Source organism: Phocoena phocoena, chromosome 11 (assembly GCF_963924675.1).
Source record: "Phocoena phocoena chromosome 11, mPhoPho1.1, whole genome shotgun sequence".
Lineage (NCBI taxonomy): Eukaryota > Metazoa > Chordata > Mammalia > Artiodactyla > Phocoenidae > Phocoena > Phocoena phocoena.
The window spans coordinates 20,071,125-20,093,038 of NC_089229.1; the positions used below are offsets into that span (position 1 = coordinate 20,071,125).

The 21,914-nt window shown below is 37.4% G+C and overlaps 1 protein-coding gene across 1 annotated transcript in view; it reads right to left on the bottom strand.

The window, feature by feature from the left end:
• Positions 1-21,914, bottom strand: part of MYBPC1 (myosin binding protein C1) — a 79,258-nt gene that overhangs the window by 30,191 nt on the left and 27,153 nt on the right. Inside the window, exons 10-19 of the mRNA XM_065888148.1 lie at positions 20,782-20,833; positions 18,468-18,524; positions 13,056-13,222; positions 11,981-12,113; positions 10,110-10,234; positions 9,030-9,135; positions 7,399-7,565; positions 5,328-5,490; positions 4,124-4,230; positions 3,666-3,799 (exon numbers count right to left, since the gene is read on the bottom strand). Coding sequence (XP_065744220.1) covers positions 3,666-3,799; positions 4,124-4,230; positions 5,328-5,490; positions 7,399-7,565; positions 9,030-9,135; positions 10,110-10,234; positions 11,981-12,113; positions 13,056-13,222; positions 18,468-18,524; positions 20,782-20,833 — 1,211 coding nt within the window. The remainder of the gene's footprint in view (positions 1-3,665; positions 3,800-4,123; positions 4,231-5,327; positions 5,491-7,398; positions 7,566-9,029; positions 9,136-10,109; positions 10,235-11,980; positions 12,114-13,055; positions 13,223-18,467; positions 18,525-20,781; positions 20,834-21,914) is intronic.

Below are 21,914 nucleotides of genomic sequence, written 5' to 3' on the forward strand. Positions count from 1 at the left end.
TAAACCTACCTTTGTATTCCTGGGATAAGTCCCACCTGGATATAATGTACTGTTCCTTTTATGTATTTTTAGATTTGATTTGCTAAATTCTGTTTAGAATTTTTTCATCTATGTTCAGGAGTGATATTGATTTGTAGTTTTCTCTTCTTGTAATGTCTTTTTCTGGTTTTGCTATAAGGGTAATACTGGACTTCAAGAATGTGTTGGGGGGGGCTTCCCTGGTGGTGCAGTGGTTGAGAGTCCGCCTGCCGATGCAGGGGACACGGGTTCGTTCCCCGGTCCGGGAAGATCCCACATGCCACGGAGCGGCTAGGCCTGTGAGCCATGGCCGCTGAGCTTGCGCGTCCGGAGCCTGTGCTCCGCAATGGGAGAGGCCACAGCAGCAAGAGGCCCACGTACCGCAAAAAAAAAAAAAGAAAGTGTTGGGAAGTATTCCTATCTTCTCTTCTTCAATTTTCTGGATGAGTTTGCATTGAATTTGTATTATTTCTTTCTTAAATGTTTGGTGGAACTAACCAATAAAGCCATCTAGATGTGGAATTTGTTTTGTGAAAAGATTTTAAACTACAAATTTCATTTCTTTCATAGGTATAGGGCTATTCAGTACTGATTTAATGGTATTTTGCAAATTCTGATATGTGTTGTGTTCATAAATATTTTCTAATTTCCCTTGTAATTTCTTCTTTGATCCATGAATTACTTTTTAAAAAAGCTACTTAGTTTCTAAATATTTGGAAATTTTCCAAATCTTTCTGTTATTGTTTTCTAATTAATTCCACTGTGGTCAGAGAATATATCTTGCATGACCTGAATCCTTTCACATTTACTGAGACTTATTTATGGTCTATTTTGGTAAATCTTCCATGTGCATCTTAAAATAATGCCCAGTCTACTTTGTTCAATGGAGTGTTCTATAAATGTCAACTACATCAAGATGGTTGATAGTATTTCTCAAAACTTGTACATTTTGTTCTATCAGCTATTGAGAAAAGTAGTAAAATCTCTAACTTACCTATTTTTCTTTGTAATTCTATCATCTTGCTAATTGTTTTCTATTTGTCCCATCTGCCCTTTGTGTCTCTTTTGCTGCCTCCTTTTGGATTCATTAGATATGTTTTTGTGGCTCCATTTTACATCCTGTGTTGGCCTATTAGCTATAACTCTTTGTTTTACTATTTTACTGGTTCCTTTAGGGTTTATAGTATAGTCTACCTTCATGTGGTATTATGACACTTTACATTTAGCAAAAGAAACTTACAATAGCATACATCCATTTCACTCCTTTCAATCCTTACTTCCTTTCTCCCCTCTTGGCCTTATGTTTTCATTGTTACAAATTTTACTTACAATTATGTTTGAAGGCCATGGTGCATTGCTATTATTTTTGTTTAAACAACCAAGTATCTTTTTAAGGAGATTTAAATAATAAGAAAAAATATTTTATACATTTATCCATGTAATTATTATTTCTGACCCACTTATTGATAGCTCCTTTGTGAAAATGTTTTCATCTTAGTATCATTTCTTTTTGACTTTAGGACTTCTTTTAACATTTCTTGTAGTGCAAGTCTGCTGGAGATGACTTCTTTCAGCTTTTGTATATAAAAAATTTTATTTTGCCTTCATTTCTGATAATTATTTCTACTGAGTATAGAATTCTAGGTTGACAGTTTTCCCCCCTTTAAACGTTGCTCCACTGTCTTCTCACTTGCTTTGTTTCCAGAGAGATCAGCTGTCATCTTTGTCTTTGTTCCCACGGGTTTAATGTGACTTTTTCTCTGACTACTTTTTTTTTTTTTTTTTTGTGGTACGCGGGCCTCTCACTGTTGTGGCCTCTCGCGTTGCGGAGCACAGGCTCCGGACGCACAGGCTCAGCGGCCATGGCTCACGGGCCCAGCCGTTCCGCGGCATGTGGGATCTTCCCGGACCAGGGCACGAACCCGTGTCCCCTGCATTGGCAGGTGGACTCTCAACCACTGCGCCACCAGGGAAGCCCTCTTACTACTTTTAAGATTTTTTCTTAACCACAGGTTTTGAGCAATTTGATTATGATGGGTCTTGGTGTAGATGTCTTTTTTTTTTGGTGTAGATGTCTTAATGTTCCTTGTGCTTGGATTTTATTGAGTTTCTTGTATCTGAGATTTTTTAGTTTTTATCAAATTTGGAAAATTTGGGGCCATTTTTTCCTCTATATATTTTTATGTCCCCCTCTTTGGGGACTCCAGTTACACATAGATTTGACTGCTTGAAGTTGTCCCATAGCTCAATAAAGCTTTTTTTTCCCTCCAGAAAATGGAAAAGGACGAAACACTCTCCAAGATTTAAAAAAAAAAACAAATTATTTTTTAGAGCAGCTTTGAGTTCCCTGCAAAATTGAATGGAAAAAGTACAAAGAGTTCTCATATAACCCCTGTCTCCACACACACGTAACTTTCCCCACTACTGACATCCCCCACTAGAGTGGGTACACTTGTTATAATTAATGAACCTACATTGACACATTGTTATCTTTGAAAGTCTATAGTTTACATCAGGGTTCACTCTTGGTGGTGTACATTTTATGGGTTTTGACAAACCTATGACACGTACCCATAATTTTAGTATCATATGGAACAGTTTTACTGCGCCTAAAACATTTTACATAGGAAGTTGCAGAGTCACACTTGAGCCGGCTCTACTCCACCACTCCAATTTTATTTATTATTCTCCTCCTCACTCACGCTGCCTTGGCCACACTGGCCTTCTTTGTATTCCTCCAACACATTAAGTGCATTCTCTCCTCTTGTTCTTTGCACTTGCATTGACATCAACTGGAAATCTCTTTGCTTTGATCTTCTCAAAATGGTTTCTTGTCATTCATAGAGGCTGTTCTCATGCCCCATGCAGTCACTTACTAATCATATTACCCTGTTTTGTTGTTGTTAAATAATTATTTTAATTATTTTATTTTTGGCTGCATTGGGTTTTCGTTGCTGTGCGCAGGCTTCCTCTAGTTGCGACGAGCGGGGGCTACTCTTCCTTGCGGTGCACGGGCTTCTCATTGTGGTGGCTTCTCTTGTCGAGCACAGGCTCTAGGCGCGCAGGCTTCAGTAGCTGTGGCACACAGGCTCAGTAGTTGTGGCTTGCGGGCTCTAGAGCACAGGCTCAGTAGTTGTGGCACATGGGCTTAGTTGCTTTGTGGCATGTGGGATCTTCCTGGACCAGGGATCGAACCCGTGTCCCCTGCATTGGTAGGTGGATTTTAAACCACTGCAGCACCAGAGAAGTCCCACCCTGTTTTTTTTTTTTTTTTTTAAATTTTCGTAGCACTCATTACTATCCAAAGTGACTTTATTTATTTATTTAATAATTCATTGTCTATTTATCTTCCACCCCATTCCCTGACACCCATTAGAAGGAAAGGTAGAACCTCATTCACTGCACATAATAACATCCATATGCATATGCAAAGGGTCACATAGTAGGTAGTCAGAAATATGAAAAGCAAATGAATAGTTATTATATTTGCCTGAAAATCAGTAATCTTTCTTTATTAAAGGAGTTACATCTTTACTGTACATTTATTTGCTGCCTTCTTTCATGTGACTCACGGGAGGCAGGGAGTAGGGTAGGCTGTGTGTGTGTTTGTGTATGTGTGTATGTGTGTGTGTGTGTATAGAACAAACCTTATCTGCTCGGCTCCAAACGGCTTTAGGAGGTGGTTCTCCACTGATGGGAATCTCTAGACGAAGCTTGTTTCCTGCAATTACTGTCACTGTATTGTCAGCATCAAGACCATCCAGTACGATCTTCGGAGGATCTGGAATATTAACCGTGGCCTTTGTTATCAGACGGCTATTTCCATGTGATTATCTGGGTTAGTACTTGGCTAGTGTTAAACATTGGTAGTAAACAATATTTTATCCAGTCAAAAAGGATATAAGCGGAGTCAAAGTAGTTGGTGCCTGGTACCTTGCAAAACTACTTCATTGTTAAGACCTCTTAAGAATCAACTATTATGATTAGTGATTACTACCAATACATGTATTTTTCTTTAAATATCACATTTTGAATATAATTCCAAGGTAAGCAAAACCAGAAAGACAAGAACACAACTCTGCAATGATCTCTTTTATCTACTCACCAATAACATGAACTTTGGCAGGCAAAGTAACAGAGTAGGCATCTGGTGCAAATACATAATCACCTTCGTCCTCGACGAGAGCATTGGCTATCACTAATTTGTGGATTCTAAGGAAATGAAAAAACATATTTCTAAGACTTTGCAAAGATTTAGACTGTGTAGGACCCAAACTGAGGAGACACCTGGTTTTATCTTAACTTGTTTAGTGCAGCCTGGAGAGAGACTGAGAGTAATGTGGTGCCTTGATTATCCTATTTATTGATCCACATTCAGTATTTATTTGGGGCTATATGAAACCATCTCCACAAATACAGCCTGCTTACTATGCAAGAATCTCTTGTTCCTTTTTAAAATCTCATAGCTTAAACAAGGATAGAAGATAACACCTCACTGATGCCATATTTTAAGATTCAAGAAATTACCAAGAATAACCTGACTTTGGCTTTTTATGCAGACCTAAGAGCAACAGTTCTTTTTTTAAAAAAAAGTTGAGGTCTAGTTGACGTACATTATTATATATTTCATGTATACAACATAGTGATTCACAATTTTTAAAGGTTATGCTCCATTTATAGTTATTATAAAGTATTGGCATAAGAGCAATAGTTCTTAACTTTATTGGCAGCGTGAGCCAGTGAATATCTGATGGACACTACAGCTCCTCAATCTGGAGAAAAACAAGTGCTTTTGTACACACAGAATTTGCTTACAATTTCAAAGGATTTATGGGGGCCCCTGAAGTTCATTCACAGTCTCCTAAAAATCCATGGATCCTAGTTTAAGAATTCTTGTCCTACATCCTTGCTAGATTCTAGGATATTATGCAAATCGTCCCCCCACCTCAGCAAAAAAAATTGTGGAAAGGTCATATGACACTTATTGGTTAGGGACAGTGAATCCAGTTCAACCAGTTCCTGAACTAGAATTCAGTATCCTCTAAGCTCATGTTTATATGGAAAGACTCAGTCAATGGGTTTTGAAATAACACAGCACCTCACTGTAAGGTACAGGTACAGAATCACAGGTAGGACATGATGTACAACAGAGGAATCACATATTCTTGCTATTTGAAAGCAAAGAACCGGAAATAGAACCTCTCCCTATGAATACTCCCCAAACATCCTTACCAACCATGTAATTTAGGAAGCAGAAGAAGTGAAGATGGGGACCAGCCCTCACTTGGGGACCACCCTAGCTTACTTACCTTCCCCTGTGAACAATCTTTAGACGGTCAGTCTCCTGAATGGGGAGGCCATTTTTAGTCCATTTTCCTGATAAGTTTTCAGATATCTCACACTTCAAGCAGATTTCTTTTCCAAGATTTACAGTCTGATCAGTCAGAGGCGTCAATATCTTCAGAGGTTTTACTGCAGAAATAATAGATGGTTATTAAGTGCCAAATCTAAATTCCAGACAGGCCAAGACGGTGTCATTTCACAATGGTACAGTTTCACTACAATGCTTGTTTTGAAAATGAGAATTTGTTCAATGCAGTTGAAATATTCGGGGACAACTAGAGCATAACACACATTTCACGTTCGATTAAACATGATTTTACTCATGAGAAAGACTAGGTGAATCCAGAAAACGGCACCCAGCTGAACTGAGTCAGGTAGGACCGCACAGAGCACACACATACGCCTCAAACATCTACCAGCTGCTTTAGTTCACCCATGTTAAATGAGCCACATCCATGCACATCTGAGATGACAGCTCTCCATCCAATTTCACATAACCTCCTTCCACTACTTCACAATAGCTCACAAACTGCAACACTTCTGACACCACTTCCACAAGCAAATTTCAGGTCTTTTTCAAGGTAAAGTGCCATATTTGTTGTAGTATTTATTAACCATTTAACATCTGTAAAACTGTACTACTGTTTTTTTCTTATAACTTCTTATCATTTTATTTTTTAAAAAATGTGTCCCTGACAAAATTGTTGAGTGTTGTGTTCTTAACCCCACTTTCCCCTATGATTTTTATTGCATGACTTTGTACAGCACAGTAATTTTTAGAAATGCATATGTTACATTATAGCAGGACTGACTGTAATTGCTTTAAACAGAGAAGGATCTGCCTATGGTTAAAAAAACGTTTTGATATTACACTACAATGGCCATCATTCCACAAAACATAAGCAGTGTATTTATGAATTGCACCCGGACTTAGAAAGAAATAAGGAAGCAGAGTTTCTGCTCTGCATGTATTACCGATCTTCTTGTGAAGTTTGCTATTCTAATTTTCATGGCTAACTGGAAGGGACAGACTCTGCCATTAAGAGCTAACTACCATTAGGGGGCATTTGGAAAAGGACATGAATTCTTTCACGCCTCTAAAGCATATCGGGGGACTTCCCTGGTGGTCCCGTGGTTAAGACTTTGCTTTCCAATGCAAGGGGTGCAGGTTCGATCCCTGGTTGGGGAGCTAAGATCCTACATGTCTCACAGCCAAAAAACCAAAACATAAAAAACAGAAGCAATACTGTAAAAAATTCAATAACGACTTAAAAAAAATGGTCCACATCAAAAAAAATCTTTTAAAAAATTGTTTTAAAAAAATAAAGCGGGCTTCCCTGGTGGCGCAGTGGTTGGGAGTCCGCCTGCCGATGCAGGGGACACGGGTTCGTGCCCCGGTCAGGGAAGATCCCACATGCCGTGGAGCGGCTGGGCCCGTGAGCCATGGCCGATGAGCCTGCGTGTCCAGAGCCTGTGCTCTGCAACGGGAGAGGCCACAACAGTGAGAGGCCTGCGTACCCTCAAAAAAAAAAAAAAAAAGTGAAAAAAAAAAAAAGCATATCGGCAAATTAGCTTAGTCTTCCCAATTGAGGCCCATTAGTTTGAGCAACTTCTCAGCCCAAATGTAATTGAAGAATGTTGAATGTTTATTGAAGAGATAGCAAGTTCACCAAACCAAAGGTCACCAAAGGATTAAGCAAACAGGATATCAGGATTTGATATCATATCTAAGTATTTATCATGTATTTATATGGTTTGGGGACTGAAATATTTCTTAAACCATTTGGGTAACTTCTCTAGCAGGTGATTTTTATACTTCCTTCCCAATATTGGTATTCTACTATTAAACTGAGTAGTAAGTTCTTAGAGTCCCTGACTGATACGACATAGACACTCAGCTGGAATGGAATCTAATTTTACATATTTAAAATTGCCACAAGTACAAGCCAAATAGATTGAAACTCTCCTAAAACTGAATTAACAAACACAAGACACTAGTAAAACAGCTTGGAAGACATCCAAGGAAGTCTTACTTACAGTCAATGGTAAGTTTAGCGGATGACTGTCCTCCTGTTGTCATTACAGAATATTCTGCAGTATCAGCCTTTGTTGCTTCTTCTATGACCAAAATGTGTTTTTTGCCTTCAACTTTAATGTAGTGTCTTGATCTTGGACCAGGGATGATTTCCTCACCATTCTTAAACCTGAGTTAAAATAGATTATAAAAAAAAGTTTTATAAAAGACCCTTCAGGAGACAGATGCCAGACACTCAAGAACTTTTTGTTGAATTAAAGAATGTATGGGGCTTCCCTGGTGGCGCAGTGGTTGGGAGTCCGCCTGCTGATGCAGGGGACGCGGGTTCACGCCCCGGTCTGGGAGGATCCCACATGCCGCGGAGTGGCTGGGCCCGTGAGCCATGGCCGCTGAGCCTGTGCGTCCGGAGCCTGTGCTCCGCAGCGGGAGAGGCCACAACAGTGAGAGGCCCGCGTACCGCCAAAAAAAAAAAAAAAAAAAAGAATGTATGGATCAATGTATCAATAGATTAATATTGTAACAAGTATTGTCTGAAAAATGACATTAAAAACATAAGCCCACTCTTTCCATTTAAGATCAATCAGATAAAGATGCTAACAATGGATATTACCTACGTTGGGCTCTTGACACACACTAGTAAGAATATCATTTTAATACACTTTAAAGACAGTTGTGATTCTAGATTAGAATGAACAATCTATCCTGTACCAATTACTAGAGATTCCTGCTGCATAATTTACTCTGTTTCTCAATTAAGATTTTAAAACTCCGAATCGTCTAGTCTTTAATTTTGAGGTTACTCACAGAGAACTTGAGAAAACACTTCCCATCTGGCCCCAAAACTATGCTTTTTATTTTTAAGAACTGTTAAAGTCATTGGTAATTCTCAGTCTAAAGTATTTTTCTGAGATACTTAACAATAAAGTTACTAGGAATAACATGAAAAAAGTATATTTTCTTTTTCTTTTTTTGAAAAAATGTATCTTTTCCATGTAACTTGCCAGTATGGCATAGTGAGAGTAAGCATGGTATAGAGCACCCATGGGCTTTGGAGTCACATAGACCTGGAAAACCTTGAGCCATCCATTTATTAGTAAGTGCCTATTTCCCTATATCCTTACCAATATAGATTTCTGGATCTTTTTTCAGTTTTCTGTTTCACAGGTGAAAAAAAAACCCAGTATCTTAGTATAGTTTTAGTTAAAACTTCTAACACGAATGAGGTTGAGATCCTTTTCATATCTGTAAATGCAATTTCCTGTTCTCCAAACTATGAAGGTACTTTTTTTGTCTATTAAAAATGGACAGGGACTTCCCTGGTGGCACAGTGGTTAAGACTCCGCCTGCCAATGCAGGGGACATGGGTCCGAGCCCTGGTCCAGGAAGATCCCACATGCCACGGAGCAACCAAGCCTGTGCGCCACAACTACTGAGCCTGTGAGCCACAACTACTGAAGCCTGCCTAGAGCCCGTGCTAGAGCCCGTGCTCCTCAGCAAGAGAAGCCACCACCATGAGAAGCCCGTGCACCGCAATGAAGAGTAGCCCCCGCTCGCCGCAACTAGAGAAAGACTGTGTGCAGCAACGAAGACCCAACACAGCCAAAAAAGGACAGACCTCAGGAAAGCTATTTACCATTTTACATGGGCATCATCTTCAGACACCTCACATTCTAATTCCACTCTGTCCCCACAGTACGCTTTTGTATCTTCCAGCTGTTTGGTCACTATAACTGGAGGCTCTAGTGTGAAAAAAACCAAAATCAGAATCATTTAATGTCCAAAAACCTGCCTTGTGACCCTGGGTTTGTTCACAGATGAAAAACCAACAATAAGAAAGTATCATGCATCACAGAGCCATAGTTAGATGGTGGTAGGTAGTAGGTAGGTTTTTTTATGATTTTTTCAAGGCAAAATAAATGGCTGGCAACCCTGGGTAAGTTTTTCCAATTTTCTAAGAACTCTTCAAATCAAATAAATGATTGTTTTAGAGAGCAGACACATTGTATCAGATATCCTTCTTTTGGCAAATAAGATACCAGATGGTAGGCATTTCTGGGGAAGGAGAACCTATAACACTAAAATTCTCTACTTCTGGTTCTAGACGGATGATAGAGATTGCAGAATTGTCTTTTTAAAAAATTTTTTAATTGAAGTATAGTTGATGTTCAAGATTACAGAGCTGCCTTAATCATAGGTCCTCATAAAGAAAATAAGTGATTCATGGCTTCATTGACACCCTCCAGCTCTTTCACAATGTCTTAGTAAATGATGGTCTTCAGCGATCTCAGTGCCAACGATTGATGCCATTTACTGATGAAGCTGTTTCAAGAGAAATCTATTTGTGATCAGCTGAGTGTGTGAAATGGTTATCCAGTAGACTTTATTGGGTTTCAGAAGTTATCACGAGAACAATTATATGGCAAAATACTGCTTGCTTGAGCCAAAACTACAAGGCATTTTTACTCAGTTTTTTCCTCCCTTTGGCTTTTCTAGTCTTCAACGAACCTGAAGATTAATTAGGATACACAATAACTGGCAGTACAGAGAGGCTTTAATCCAGAGCCAATCTAACACCCAAGATAAACCATCTCTAGAGGTACTACCGTCTCTGCTCTGGAGCTCAAAAGCTCACTTCATCACTTCCATTTTGATTATCCCTGAGAGAAGGAGAGATGTTGGCTCTTAATGGCTACAGTAAGAAATTTCACCTTACCTCTCACAAAGAGCTCAGTGGAGCATTTCTCATCACCAGCTGTCACATAATACTCTGAATCATCTGTTAGCACACAGTTATTGATAAACATGATTCTTTCACATCCTTTATGCTCAAAGATGTATCTGTTTTAAACAGAAGGAAGATAAACAGAGTCCATGAACTTGATTTTACTCTTTTCTTTATTGCCAGCAAATCTGGCTTATAATTCAGTAATATTTGAAAGTCAGAAATAGTAATTTTGATCTGCAATTTATGTAGCCATGTCTTACATAGTTTAATAAACATCAAACATGAAACCAATGTCTATCTTTATAACATGTAATGTAACACATATGCATATTTACACATAATATTTAATTTGTCATTTTCTTTTATGTATGTTTTTCATTTCAAATATAAATCAGTACTCACATATTTGCCAATGAACCTATTGTTGGAAAATAGGGCTGGCTAAGATTTTTAACTCTGTATATTTTAAAAAACGAGCAATTCATCTACTTTATTGAGGGACAGAGACGATCTTTTTCATTGATTCATTGATTTCACTCCTTGCTAGCCCAGTGAGACAGATTTTATTGGGTGAATAAATGATTATACAATTTAAGCAATAATATGAACTTAATCATTAACATAGATGGTAAATTCTATAGAATGTGATATTCTCTTAAATGAGCTTAAGAACTAGTGTTATCATATCATAGATATCATCTACTAAGAAAGAAGTTGAGCGTTTGGAAACAAAAACCTGAAATCTAAGGAGATTGCAAAATTTGATTATCTGTGACCTAGATTATGGATGGATATATCAGGGCATCATAACAGACTAAAGAAAAGTTCTCATTTGGGAAATTCTCAACTTGAAGATTTCAAGAACAAAACACTAAGCAACATTTTTCTAGATAAAGATAACCAAGTAAAATTATGTTTTTGGGGTTTCCCTACTGGCTCAGTGGTTGAGAGTCCGCCTGCCGATGCAGGGGACACAGGTTCGTGCCCCGGTCCGGGAAGATCCCACATGCCGTGGAGCGGCTGGGCCCGTGAGCCATGGCCGCTGAGCCTGCGCGTCCGGAGCCTGTGCTCCGCAATGGGAGAGGCCATAGCGGGGAGAGGCCCGCGTACCACAAAAAAAAAAAATTATGTTTTTGGTAAATTCAGGCTGCCTTCAAGAGATTTTTACCAGATATAAACATTATTATCACAAAGTCACTCTGAGAGCATGACCACATTAAGAAATTGGAATCCACCTAATTGTACCACAGAAGTGACAGATATTCAGGATTAAAGTCTTTTATAAATATGCACGTGGCTCCTGTTAAGTGAAAACATATATATTGGAGTTGAAAATCTCTCGGACTGAGAAGGATCTCTGTAAAGTAGCTTCATAATAGACTAGCGATACCATCAGGTATCAGGGATTAGTCTGTTTCCTTCATTTGGGAAAGGGCCAAAAAACAATAAAACACAGGCTTTAGATGCTATTCTGGAAAAACAAGTTATCTAATTATAAGGTGTGATTCCCAGCTGGTATATCAAATATAGATTTCAATTTTTTTCAAAATTTGATTTAAAAAAAACTGGGAGAAGTTTGGCAATGCTCTGAAGTAATCACATATAACCTACAGTGACACAAATCCATAGTTAGGAATCACTTGAAATAGTCTGTATAGAATTAAAACATAAAACAGGGTTTAATTTATATAGTACTATAATTTTGATGGTTCTAAAATACATGAAAAGTTTTTGCTGTCCCTCTATATGATTTTGTATCATACAGGTATAACTAAAAAGTGCTTTTAGGCATAGAAGATTAAGTCAAATTACTCTTTGATTTGTATAGTTATCACTGATTATTCGCAAATTCCACTTACTTTGTACTGGGTCGAATTTCTTGACCATTTTTATACCATTTCACCTCCAACTTTGGATCCGCCAGTTCCACAGCAAATCTTACCCTGCCTCCTTTATCAACCTGATATGCAGGATCGAGAATTTTTGCAAAAGCTGTAAGAGAGAAGACGCAAAACTATGTTCCCATGCATATGCTATGAATTTGAATGGTCAATATATGTATGAGAACCTAAAGCTAAATAAAAAATTGAGACTGAAGAAGAAAGAATTAGGAACCTTATTATCCCTTCCAAATTATCCCTTATATTTTAGGAGTCTGAATCCATTTATAAACCATAAGATGGTTTAAAAATGTAAAGAGAATCCACATGCTTTTGGAAGAAACATAAGAAGTATTGGAGAGGCTTCAAAAAGGATTATCTTCATTCTTCAGGGAATGTATGATACAAAGTATCCAAATGAAATTTGGACTTGAAGAATATGCTCATTCTCCTAATATGATTATTATCAGGATCATTGGCATTATCTGTGTACATCTATGTCACAGTTTTTTATCATATAATTTATGAGATGCTTTCGATGACTCGTGAGCTTAAATGAAATGCCTTTGACAGACCGAAATAGTGGGCTTATCAAAGTTTTTGTACTGTGGAAACTTGCCCAAATATTGGCATGTTTAAACACTTGGGTAAGCATATCGGGTGTGAGAAGTGAATTCCCCATGCCTCATCCAATGGGTGGAAGAATATAACAGTAAAACAAAGAAACATAGAATCTACTCTGCCTAAATAAGAATCAGGAATTTGAGAGTGAGGGAGAGATGCAGAGGCTGGAGAAAGGGGCCGCTGAGAAATTGCCAGTAACAGCGGGAATGTTTAATGTTCCATTATATAATACATTGTATGTGTCACTGTAATGCACCTTCTGTTACCTTAAACCTTCAGCAGCTGTCTGCTACCCGCTTAGCCTGTGATGTGCGGGGCAGTAAACTACTTCACCTGAAGTCAAGTTAACCCCTGCAAATTTCACCCCAGCTAGTCCGTCCCCAAACCCAGCAGGAAATAGGAAGGATTAATCTCCCCCAGGGGTGCTCACCTGCGCTCTTCTTCTCCACTCTGCGCATGCGCTTGAGCCGCTTGAGCATCCCGCGCAGGTCAGTGATGCCGTACTGGAAGGCGATCTTCTCGTACTCGCTGGGTTTCGCATTCTTCAGCAGCTCCCACACGTCTATCTCAGGTTCTTCCTCCTGCTGTTTCACCTCCCTAACCGGGGAGAACCATTGCCTAGTTTAATAGCTGCCCACTGGCCCTTAAAGGCAAGGAAGGTCGGAGTATGGCACCGATTTTTCGGGTCAGTGCTACAAGCTCTGTTTAAACCCTGAGTCCTTAAAGCCGAGGGGAAAGTGTACTTTGCCTGAAGTCTCAGGGAAACTTCCAGATAGTCAAAGATCAGATACGTGCACTTATATTAACGCTCTCGTTTTCCTAGTTAAAAACACAATATTAGGGGGAGAGGAGGATACCAGGAAATATCCTTAAGATATTTTTACTTATTTTCAACTTGCAAGTCTAAATAGGAGGTGAGATTTTACGGAACTTAAAAGAAATGTTTTCATCTAGGATATCGAGATTGAAATAAGGGTTAAGAACTAGAAGATTTTAGGTGTTGGTCTGTGAAAGAACAATGCTCTCTTTCTACCTTCATTGGCGTGCATACCCTAGCTCTATGTGGAGATGGTACAAACACAGCATTTCAAATCTTCAGATTTTGCAAATAGCATTTTCCCTACCATGTTAGTAAATGTGTACATTAACCATTTTTGCTGTTTTTTAATACAAAAAACATTTGAAACTGTGACTAAGCGTTTGTTTTTGGTTTTGGTTTTGGTTTGGTTGTTTTTCATATGATTTTTGTGTATACATATTCTTTTTAAGAGAAAACTATTTTCTTCTAAATTGTCAGAGTAGAAAAAGAGAATGAGATCCAGAAATCTCTCGTATTTCATCTTAAAGTATTGTCTTGAACTTTTTTGGAAGCAGGTTGGGTATGAATCATGAAAATATAAATGTGAAACTGTAAAGCAAGTCATTAAGCGTTCCTTGAACAAGGCGAAAGTAATTTCTTAGTGTAATTATCAAAATTATGACTCTAAATTTTGATCACTGTCAAAAGAACATATATAACTAATATATATACACACATATATGATTTAAAGTACATATACTTGTCTGTATTTTAAAACCAAAAAATGAAACAAAACTCAGGAATAAGCACTTTTAGGGAAAGAGACTTAGTATAAATGCAAAATATATTTCAAATTGATTTCCTTCACTAGCTAAGTAGTCCTAATTTTGTTTAAGCTTAGTTGACTCTTTTTATCAACTAAGGTTAATTTGGAAATGTTATAGTGACTGCTTACTGTGAATAATGCTGGTTTGGATATGATTTTTCCAGGAAAACTGGTCAACACATCTTAAACATCAGTGTGAAAACAGATTCACGCTTCATGTTAGCAAATAATGAGTTGCATATGTTTGCATTGTCCAATTAATTACACCTGCTTCAGAATTTCTTGAGGAAAGACTGGGTTGTAATCATAGGGAAGGGGAGGAGAATATAAATATGAACGTAGAGTTTAGGGTGGCATTAGGCAAGGATGACTTCTGCATATCTAATTTCCATTGTTGTGTAAGTCTTTTGCCCAGTAGAGGATGCTGAGGCAAATCTGGGAAATGGAAGGAAGTGAGAGGTCATTGGTCCATCAGTAACCTTTGTGGAAAGGACTAGTTACACCATTAGGAAAATGTGCCTCTTAAAGACTCAAGACACAACTATTATCTTCATTTCACTGAAATGGTAATTACACCCTCTGTTAACATGGGGAAATTGAAAAGCTTAAGAAAATTGTCCTGAAGTTGAAATATTGGTAATAATTTGCCTGATCTACTATAACTACTGCCTGAAAGCAGTCTAAATTTCAAATATAACATTTAAATATTTTGTAGGAAGTCTTGGAGCATTGCAATTTAAATGTGTATGTGTGTATATATGTATATATTCTCTGTGGGTCTTTCCTTAATCCAGTTTATTATTGCTCTATTTTTGTCACATTAGCCTGAGTCCCCACATTGTTAAACTATGCCATACTACATTGTGTTCAATTTGTATCTCAGCCAAGAAGAACTACATACACATTTCAAGGGTCCTCCTGACATTGATGAAAAGATTTAAAGATATCAAACTAGATTAAAATAGATAACAAGAGGCACAAATAAAACACTGAGATGTACCTAGATGAATGAGGTGAATGTTTATATGAGGAAGCCAGTAATAAAGGTCATCATTTTCAGTGTGTTTCTTGAGTCAGTTTTGTTGGTAGATTCATAAAACCAATCATCTTCACCATTTTTTTCTCATTAAAACACCAAAATACACCCCACTCTACTACGACCTTAATCCTAATACAAACACCAATGACCTCTTGCCTCTTCCTTCTTCCTTTCCTCTCCATCACTTCACTGAATCCCAAATTGCAAGGAGATGGATTCATTATTTTGTACTGGAACGTGAGGTCAAGGCTGCCATCTGTAGCATCTCCTTTACTCATTCAGAACATATCTATACTTACTGTGGTGGCTGCACATGACCCTATCTGCATGGCTACATTAAGTTTCAGTAGGAAGAAAAAGCCAAATTTCTATAGGCACTACTGATTCCTTTCCAAGCATGCGGATAGACCTATATAACATTTATACTACTTCCATCTACATCGAAATTTCTATAACTTGACACTCCTAGTGAAATATAGAGCAGTTATAGAAATTTTATGTAGAATAAACTTTTAAGTATTTATATAGGTCAAGTCCCATAACAAGATACTGCCCAAAAGACTGACTGTGATTTATTTAATGTCTATTTGAAATAGGCTGACTTTGTTCAGGGCAGGGAGATCTTTTGTTGTATAAAGATGTTGGTTGTAATGATATTTATACTCATAGGGATTTTGCCACAGACTCTCGGAGGAGCAGAAACGGTAACCACATGTCATTACCACAATGAAAACACATGCAATTCACAAATTAGTAGGAAAACACAATGATTTCTAAAGTTATACCAGTGGACTAGTATATAGTATATTAAATGAATATAGTCTTATGATAACAACAATCTAATTATGAGTCAAAATAATAATTAGGGGATGTAAAGAAAATGAGAACTGGAGACATGTTGACTGCCCATTTTTTTCTAGTAATTTTTTTTCTTTAGTCATTTTGACCATTAATGAGATTTCTTTTACTCTGCAAACTACTGGTAGAACTAGTCTGTTCTTTTTTCTTTCTTTTTCCTTTTAATCAGACCTGGCACCTAATAATCTACTGTATTACATTTTTAATGATTGAGTGTGTGTGTGTGTGTGTGTGTGTGTGTGTGTATGTGTATTTTGTCACTTTACGAATATAAATTCTTCAAGAGAAAATGTCACATTTTGGGGGGAAGTGGATATTTATTTGACACCTGTACGAGCCAGGCCTTTTACATTTAACTTAATTCTCACAATAATTCTCTTAAGTAGTTTTATTCTCCACATTTACAGATGTGGAAAACAAGTCTCAGGGAGGACATATAATTTGACCAAAGTCATACACAGTAATTAGTAAATGGGAGAGTTGAGACTCAAATCCATGTTTTAACCACTATCTTTTCCTTTCCACAAATATGTATCTATCTCTTTCTACGTGCCAAATGCTAGAAGGCACTGGATTTCTTTTCCTCACATCACCTAGTATTATATTCTACACAAAGAGAGCATTTAGTATTTTCCTGGTTGAGTAAATGCAGGAAAAAAAACACCAAAAAACAAAAAACCTCTCTTGTCTTCCTAAAGTTTCAATTTGTGCTATAAAATGTCCGAGGCGCCAACTTCTGAGGCAGATTCAGAGTGGCGTTTCTTATGTGGAGTCACAGGAAATGTGCTGACTCAGAAAAGGGAAACTTGGATTTAGGTCCCTGCCCTTCCTCTACCTAGCTGTGTGACTTGGGGTAAGTCACTCAACATCTCTGGTCTTTGGTTTCTCACCTGTAGAACAGGAAGAATGAGGCTCACTTAAGGTCACTTCATATACTATTGCTTTAGATACATCTGGGGAATTAATAAATATTATTGAGACTAATGATTATTTGAAGTATCCAGAGAAGGAAAAATGTTTTTGATACTGCCAAAGTCTACTGATTGGCTAATATCCATTTGGTTATTAATAAATGGCACCTGTTAATATTTCAGTTCTCAACCTAAATGTTTAGAGCTGGGGGTGAATTTTTCATTCACAGGGACTTGAAGAAAGTCATCCAACTAAACTGAGAATGAACACAAGCCCATTTATTACTATTTGTAATTTGTTTTGAAGCATTTCTATCTACACTTACGATTTTTTAGTAACCATAGAAAGCAGTAAAAATAATAAAAAGTGAATCTAAAATGCTAAATGAAAACTGTTATCAACATTATATATCATTAATTTAGAATTATAGTTTTACTGTTTATTCACAAGTTTGGTAGATAAACACAATCCCAGCAAAACTCATTTTCTTTTTGTTGCTTCTGTGCTATAGTAAATATCTAGATATGTATATCTTTATATATAACACGTATATGATATAGTATATTTATGATTATGTATATGCATATTTATGGGCAGAAATTCTATAAAATGGTTGTATACTAAATACCCATAATGAAAATCTATAAATTTTATTCCCAGAGAGTACAAAGTTAAGGGAGTGTGAGTGATAATACTAAACACGTCTCCATTTTACTACTATATTTTATCTCGTCTAAAAATGCACATTTTTGGACATTTTAAACATCTCTGAAATAAGGATGTACCTTACAGTCAATAGTATGTCATAATAAACAATTTGGAGCAATTTTTTTCATTGCTTAGTGATTTATAAAATACAGGTATATATTAACATGAATGGTGTCTTATATTTGATGAAATATAGTAAATCACCAATACTATGTTAAAGTATATATATATATATATATATATACTTGCTGAGACTTCCACCAAAAGACTTCTACCAAAATGTTGAAATTGATTTTTCAGTCAAATATCAAAAGCAGAAGAATGGAGGCTTTATTTATTCAATCGTGACAAGGAATCATGATTGAAATAATAGAAATCATGAGAGAAATAAAAAGTATTCAGGTATTTAAGTCTCTGTCTCAGTTTTCAGATTTCCTCATCCCCTTCTTAGAAAGTATGTGAAGACTCATGAAACATTTAAAAAGAAAGTAAAAGCATCAGCTAAAATCTTTAACAGATTAGTATGCAGTTGTTTCTCTGTCTCTTTCTTAGTCAACGCTGTTAAAGTATTCCATAAACAAAACACATTTTAAGAAATGAGAAATTCTTTGAAAAACATCTACTTTAAACTTGACTCCTCTGAGTGGGTATCTAAAAGATTTCCAGGCCAAAGCGCCTCACTCCATCACTGGATTCTCACCTACGTTTCAGGAGACCACTAAAGTCAAGTTCCCCTGCATCCTCTTGACCTTCTCCACTGTCATTAACAAAAGAAAAGCAAAACCGGGTTTAAGGCTGAGACACATACGCAAGTTTCCCCCAAACACTCTACCTATAACGTATATGCAATTTTGTACTAGCACACAAGTCATAGGACTAAACCAACACAAACACTTTCTTTTCACACAAGTGACATTTTAAGTTTTGGAGAATGTACTTGTGGAAAAGCAAACATGAGGAGCTTGTGTTACTCTATGATTTCGGAAGGCACATTTTTGTAGATTGCATATATAAAAGTGCTTGGATTTGTGTTAAAATAGAGTAACACAAATGCATTTAAGCCAAGCAACACAAAGTACTTTGTTTTTGCAAGTTGGGGGTGCTGGAAACATACCTGTGTAAAAAGCAAAGGACTTTTGCTGATCTCTGTTATTCATGTCAGACAGAGATTGGCTTGGAGGACGAAGTGTACCATTGTCAAACATATAAGTACAAAACTTATATTCAAAGGTAACCTCTTTGTGTCCATCAATAGATTAATCAGATAATGTGATACCAACATCACAAAAATGGAGATAGTGCAGAGCTTTTTAAAAGATGCATTCCTTTCTCTTTTAAAGAGAAAGGATTATAAGCTTTTTATTTTCTTATTAATATTTACACCTTTTAAAACGTATTTTCCAAAAATTTGTCTTGGAATTGTTGAGCCCTTTACTAGGAGTTTTTAAAAGTGCTTTCCTATAGAGAAATGCATCTTAATTTAGGCATGCACCCACCTTCATGATTTCATATAAACTCTAAATATAATAGAAGCTATGGCGCTGACATTTAAATGGCACTACATATTTACTTACGTGTTTCATTTTTTAATGAAGATTTTGTTTTCTGCTCTTTACATATGTTAGTTATAGTTTCTAAGAAAAGAGTCTGTGGGTTTAAAAACAGTGTGTATAACATGTAAGTTATAAGAATTGAGCTCAAATAATGTGTTTTCAAAATTTCTCTAATAGCACGTATTTGGAGAAGACCTTTTGACATAAACACAGTTCTATTCTCTTAAAGCCCAAAACTTAGTAGATTACGTCTTCCTCTCTTAAAATAGACTTATACATAGGATGAATGTAGTTTTAGATCTATGCATTTGCTGAACGTGGGGTGAAGGGAAGGTAAGAGATTTTGAAAGTTATGACATAAAAAAATACAATTGGGGATTCCCTGGTGGCACAGTGGTTGAGAGTCCACCTGCCGATGCAGGGGACACGGGTTCATGCCCCGGTCGGGGAAGATCCCACATGCTGCGGAGCGGCTGGGCCCGTGAGCCATGACCGCTGGGCCTGTGCGTCCAGAGCCTGTGCTCCGCAACGGGAGAGGCCACAACAGTGAGAGGCCCGCGTACCGCAAAAAGAAAAAAAAAAAAAATCCAATTGACTGATCAGGAAGTATTAAATATCTTTTAAAAGTAATTACAATTTTCATTTGTTCATAATTTAGGAGGGAACTGTGACTTTTATTAACAGACTAGATCATTGTTTTATGCTAGTTTCAGATGACTTTCCTTATTCAACAACACTGTTATGTGGATTCAGTCTTAAGAACAAAACATTTACTCTCATGAATGAATTTGTATTTTGGATGAATTAAGTACAGAGCGTAAAATAATGTCAGGAAAAGCCTAGTCACATTTCCCATAGGCTAGAAAATTCTTTTCATTTTTCTTCTTTGACCCCCTGATTTTTCAGCCTTGGCAGCTGCAAAATAAGTCAAGTAAGTATCTATATTTTGCCCTTCTACAATGTTCTTTATTCCAGCAGACTCAGTGGTCTTTCATTTAGGATAATTCCACATTTAAATAGTGCTAACTTCAGTAAGTAGCTACTTAATTGTAGTTTTCTGGGCGCATGGTTTAATTGCTCCATACGTGATTTCTAGATAAAAGGCAATGTAAGTTTTCTGATATCACTTAACTGATGCTATATGAGATGTGTACTGTTATATATTTTTGTGCGCCATTTGGTAGAAAATAATGCAACTAAGGAAGAAGCCTCATAGACCGGTAAAATGGGAGCTTCCTATAACAAGAATATTCTAAAAAATGATCAGCATATACACGAGGTGGCATATTAAACCCACAGCTTCTCTTGAACACTAACTTTTGAATATTTAGCATGTTTGACTTCAGTGAAAAGAGTTGATCTCACTTGGAATATTGAGTGTGGAGGAAGGGAAAGTGTGTTTTGAAAGTCTTCCACTTTCATGTTATACAAAAGCTACCTAGATTACCCTTTTGAAGTTACCTTCTCTTGAAAGCAGATCTGATGTCAATGTTTGGAGTAGTCCCAGTAGATTCTTTGAAAGGAAAGAAAACAATAAAATAAATACCCATTAAGAAGGCAGTTTTGTGTTCAGTTCCTTTCCAGGCTGTGGGGATTCTTCAGACGGAAGGAATGCCGGATGAAGGGGGGATGGCTCTCCTCCCAACGGCTGAGCTGGGGAGGCATCACACCTCATCCCCCCTCACACAGAATCAATGAAAGGACTTTAGGAGTTACCATATCCAGTTGTCATTCCACCTGTATGACCATTAGAGTCACCTAAGGAGCTTAAAAAATGTCAGCTTCTGGATCTCCCTGCTGGAGATTTTGATTCACCAGATCAGGGATGGGCTCCCAGAAATCCATATTCTGAAAACGCCCCTCAGGTGATTCTCAGAGATGCCTGGCCAGGTTGAAGAAGCAGTGGTCAGGACCAAATTCCCACTTAATACAGAAATCTCGACAGCACCACCACCCATGGTCACCCAGCCTCTGCTTGACAACTCTCAGACTGGGACCCTCACAACCTTCTGTTGTGTCTCTATATAGCTTTAAGGAAAGAGCTTGTGCTAATGTGAAGACAATATTCACCTTCTCTTAATTTCCACCTTTTGATTCTAATCTGCCTAAACACTTCTCAAGGACATGGATAATGGCCTTTTCCTTCTGTGTGACAGCCCTTCCCCTACTTACAATGGGTCATAAATGCCTGGCCTCCTTCATCTACACATTCAAGCTGAATGGGGGCATAGTTCCTGGATTCTTCAGTCTCCCAGTTACCCTACCTACTCCAGGAGGGATCCCAGTGGAGGTATGGTACCCATGGCTAAAGGCATTACTTCAAATGTGGAACAAGTAGCATGTTACAGAGAGTGGTATCACTTCCTAAACCTAGATCCTATAACACTTGTAACGCTCTGGTTTTAAATTACCTCAGCTTTGTCTTTTGTAGCTACATCACACTTTGGATTCATTTTAAGTTTATGATGTTTGCTGCCAAGTCAACTTTCCCTTTGTATACTTATCGAAGTATTGTCTTTTCCCCTATGTACATATATACCTTTAATTTATTCCTATTAAATTCACTCTTGGCAGTACACAGTAAACATATAGAA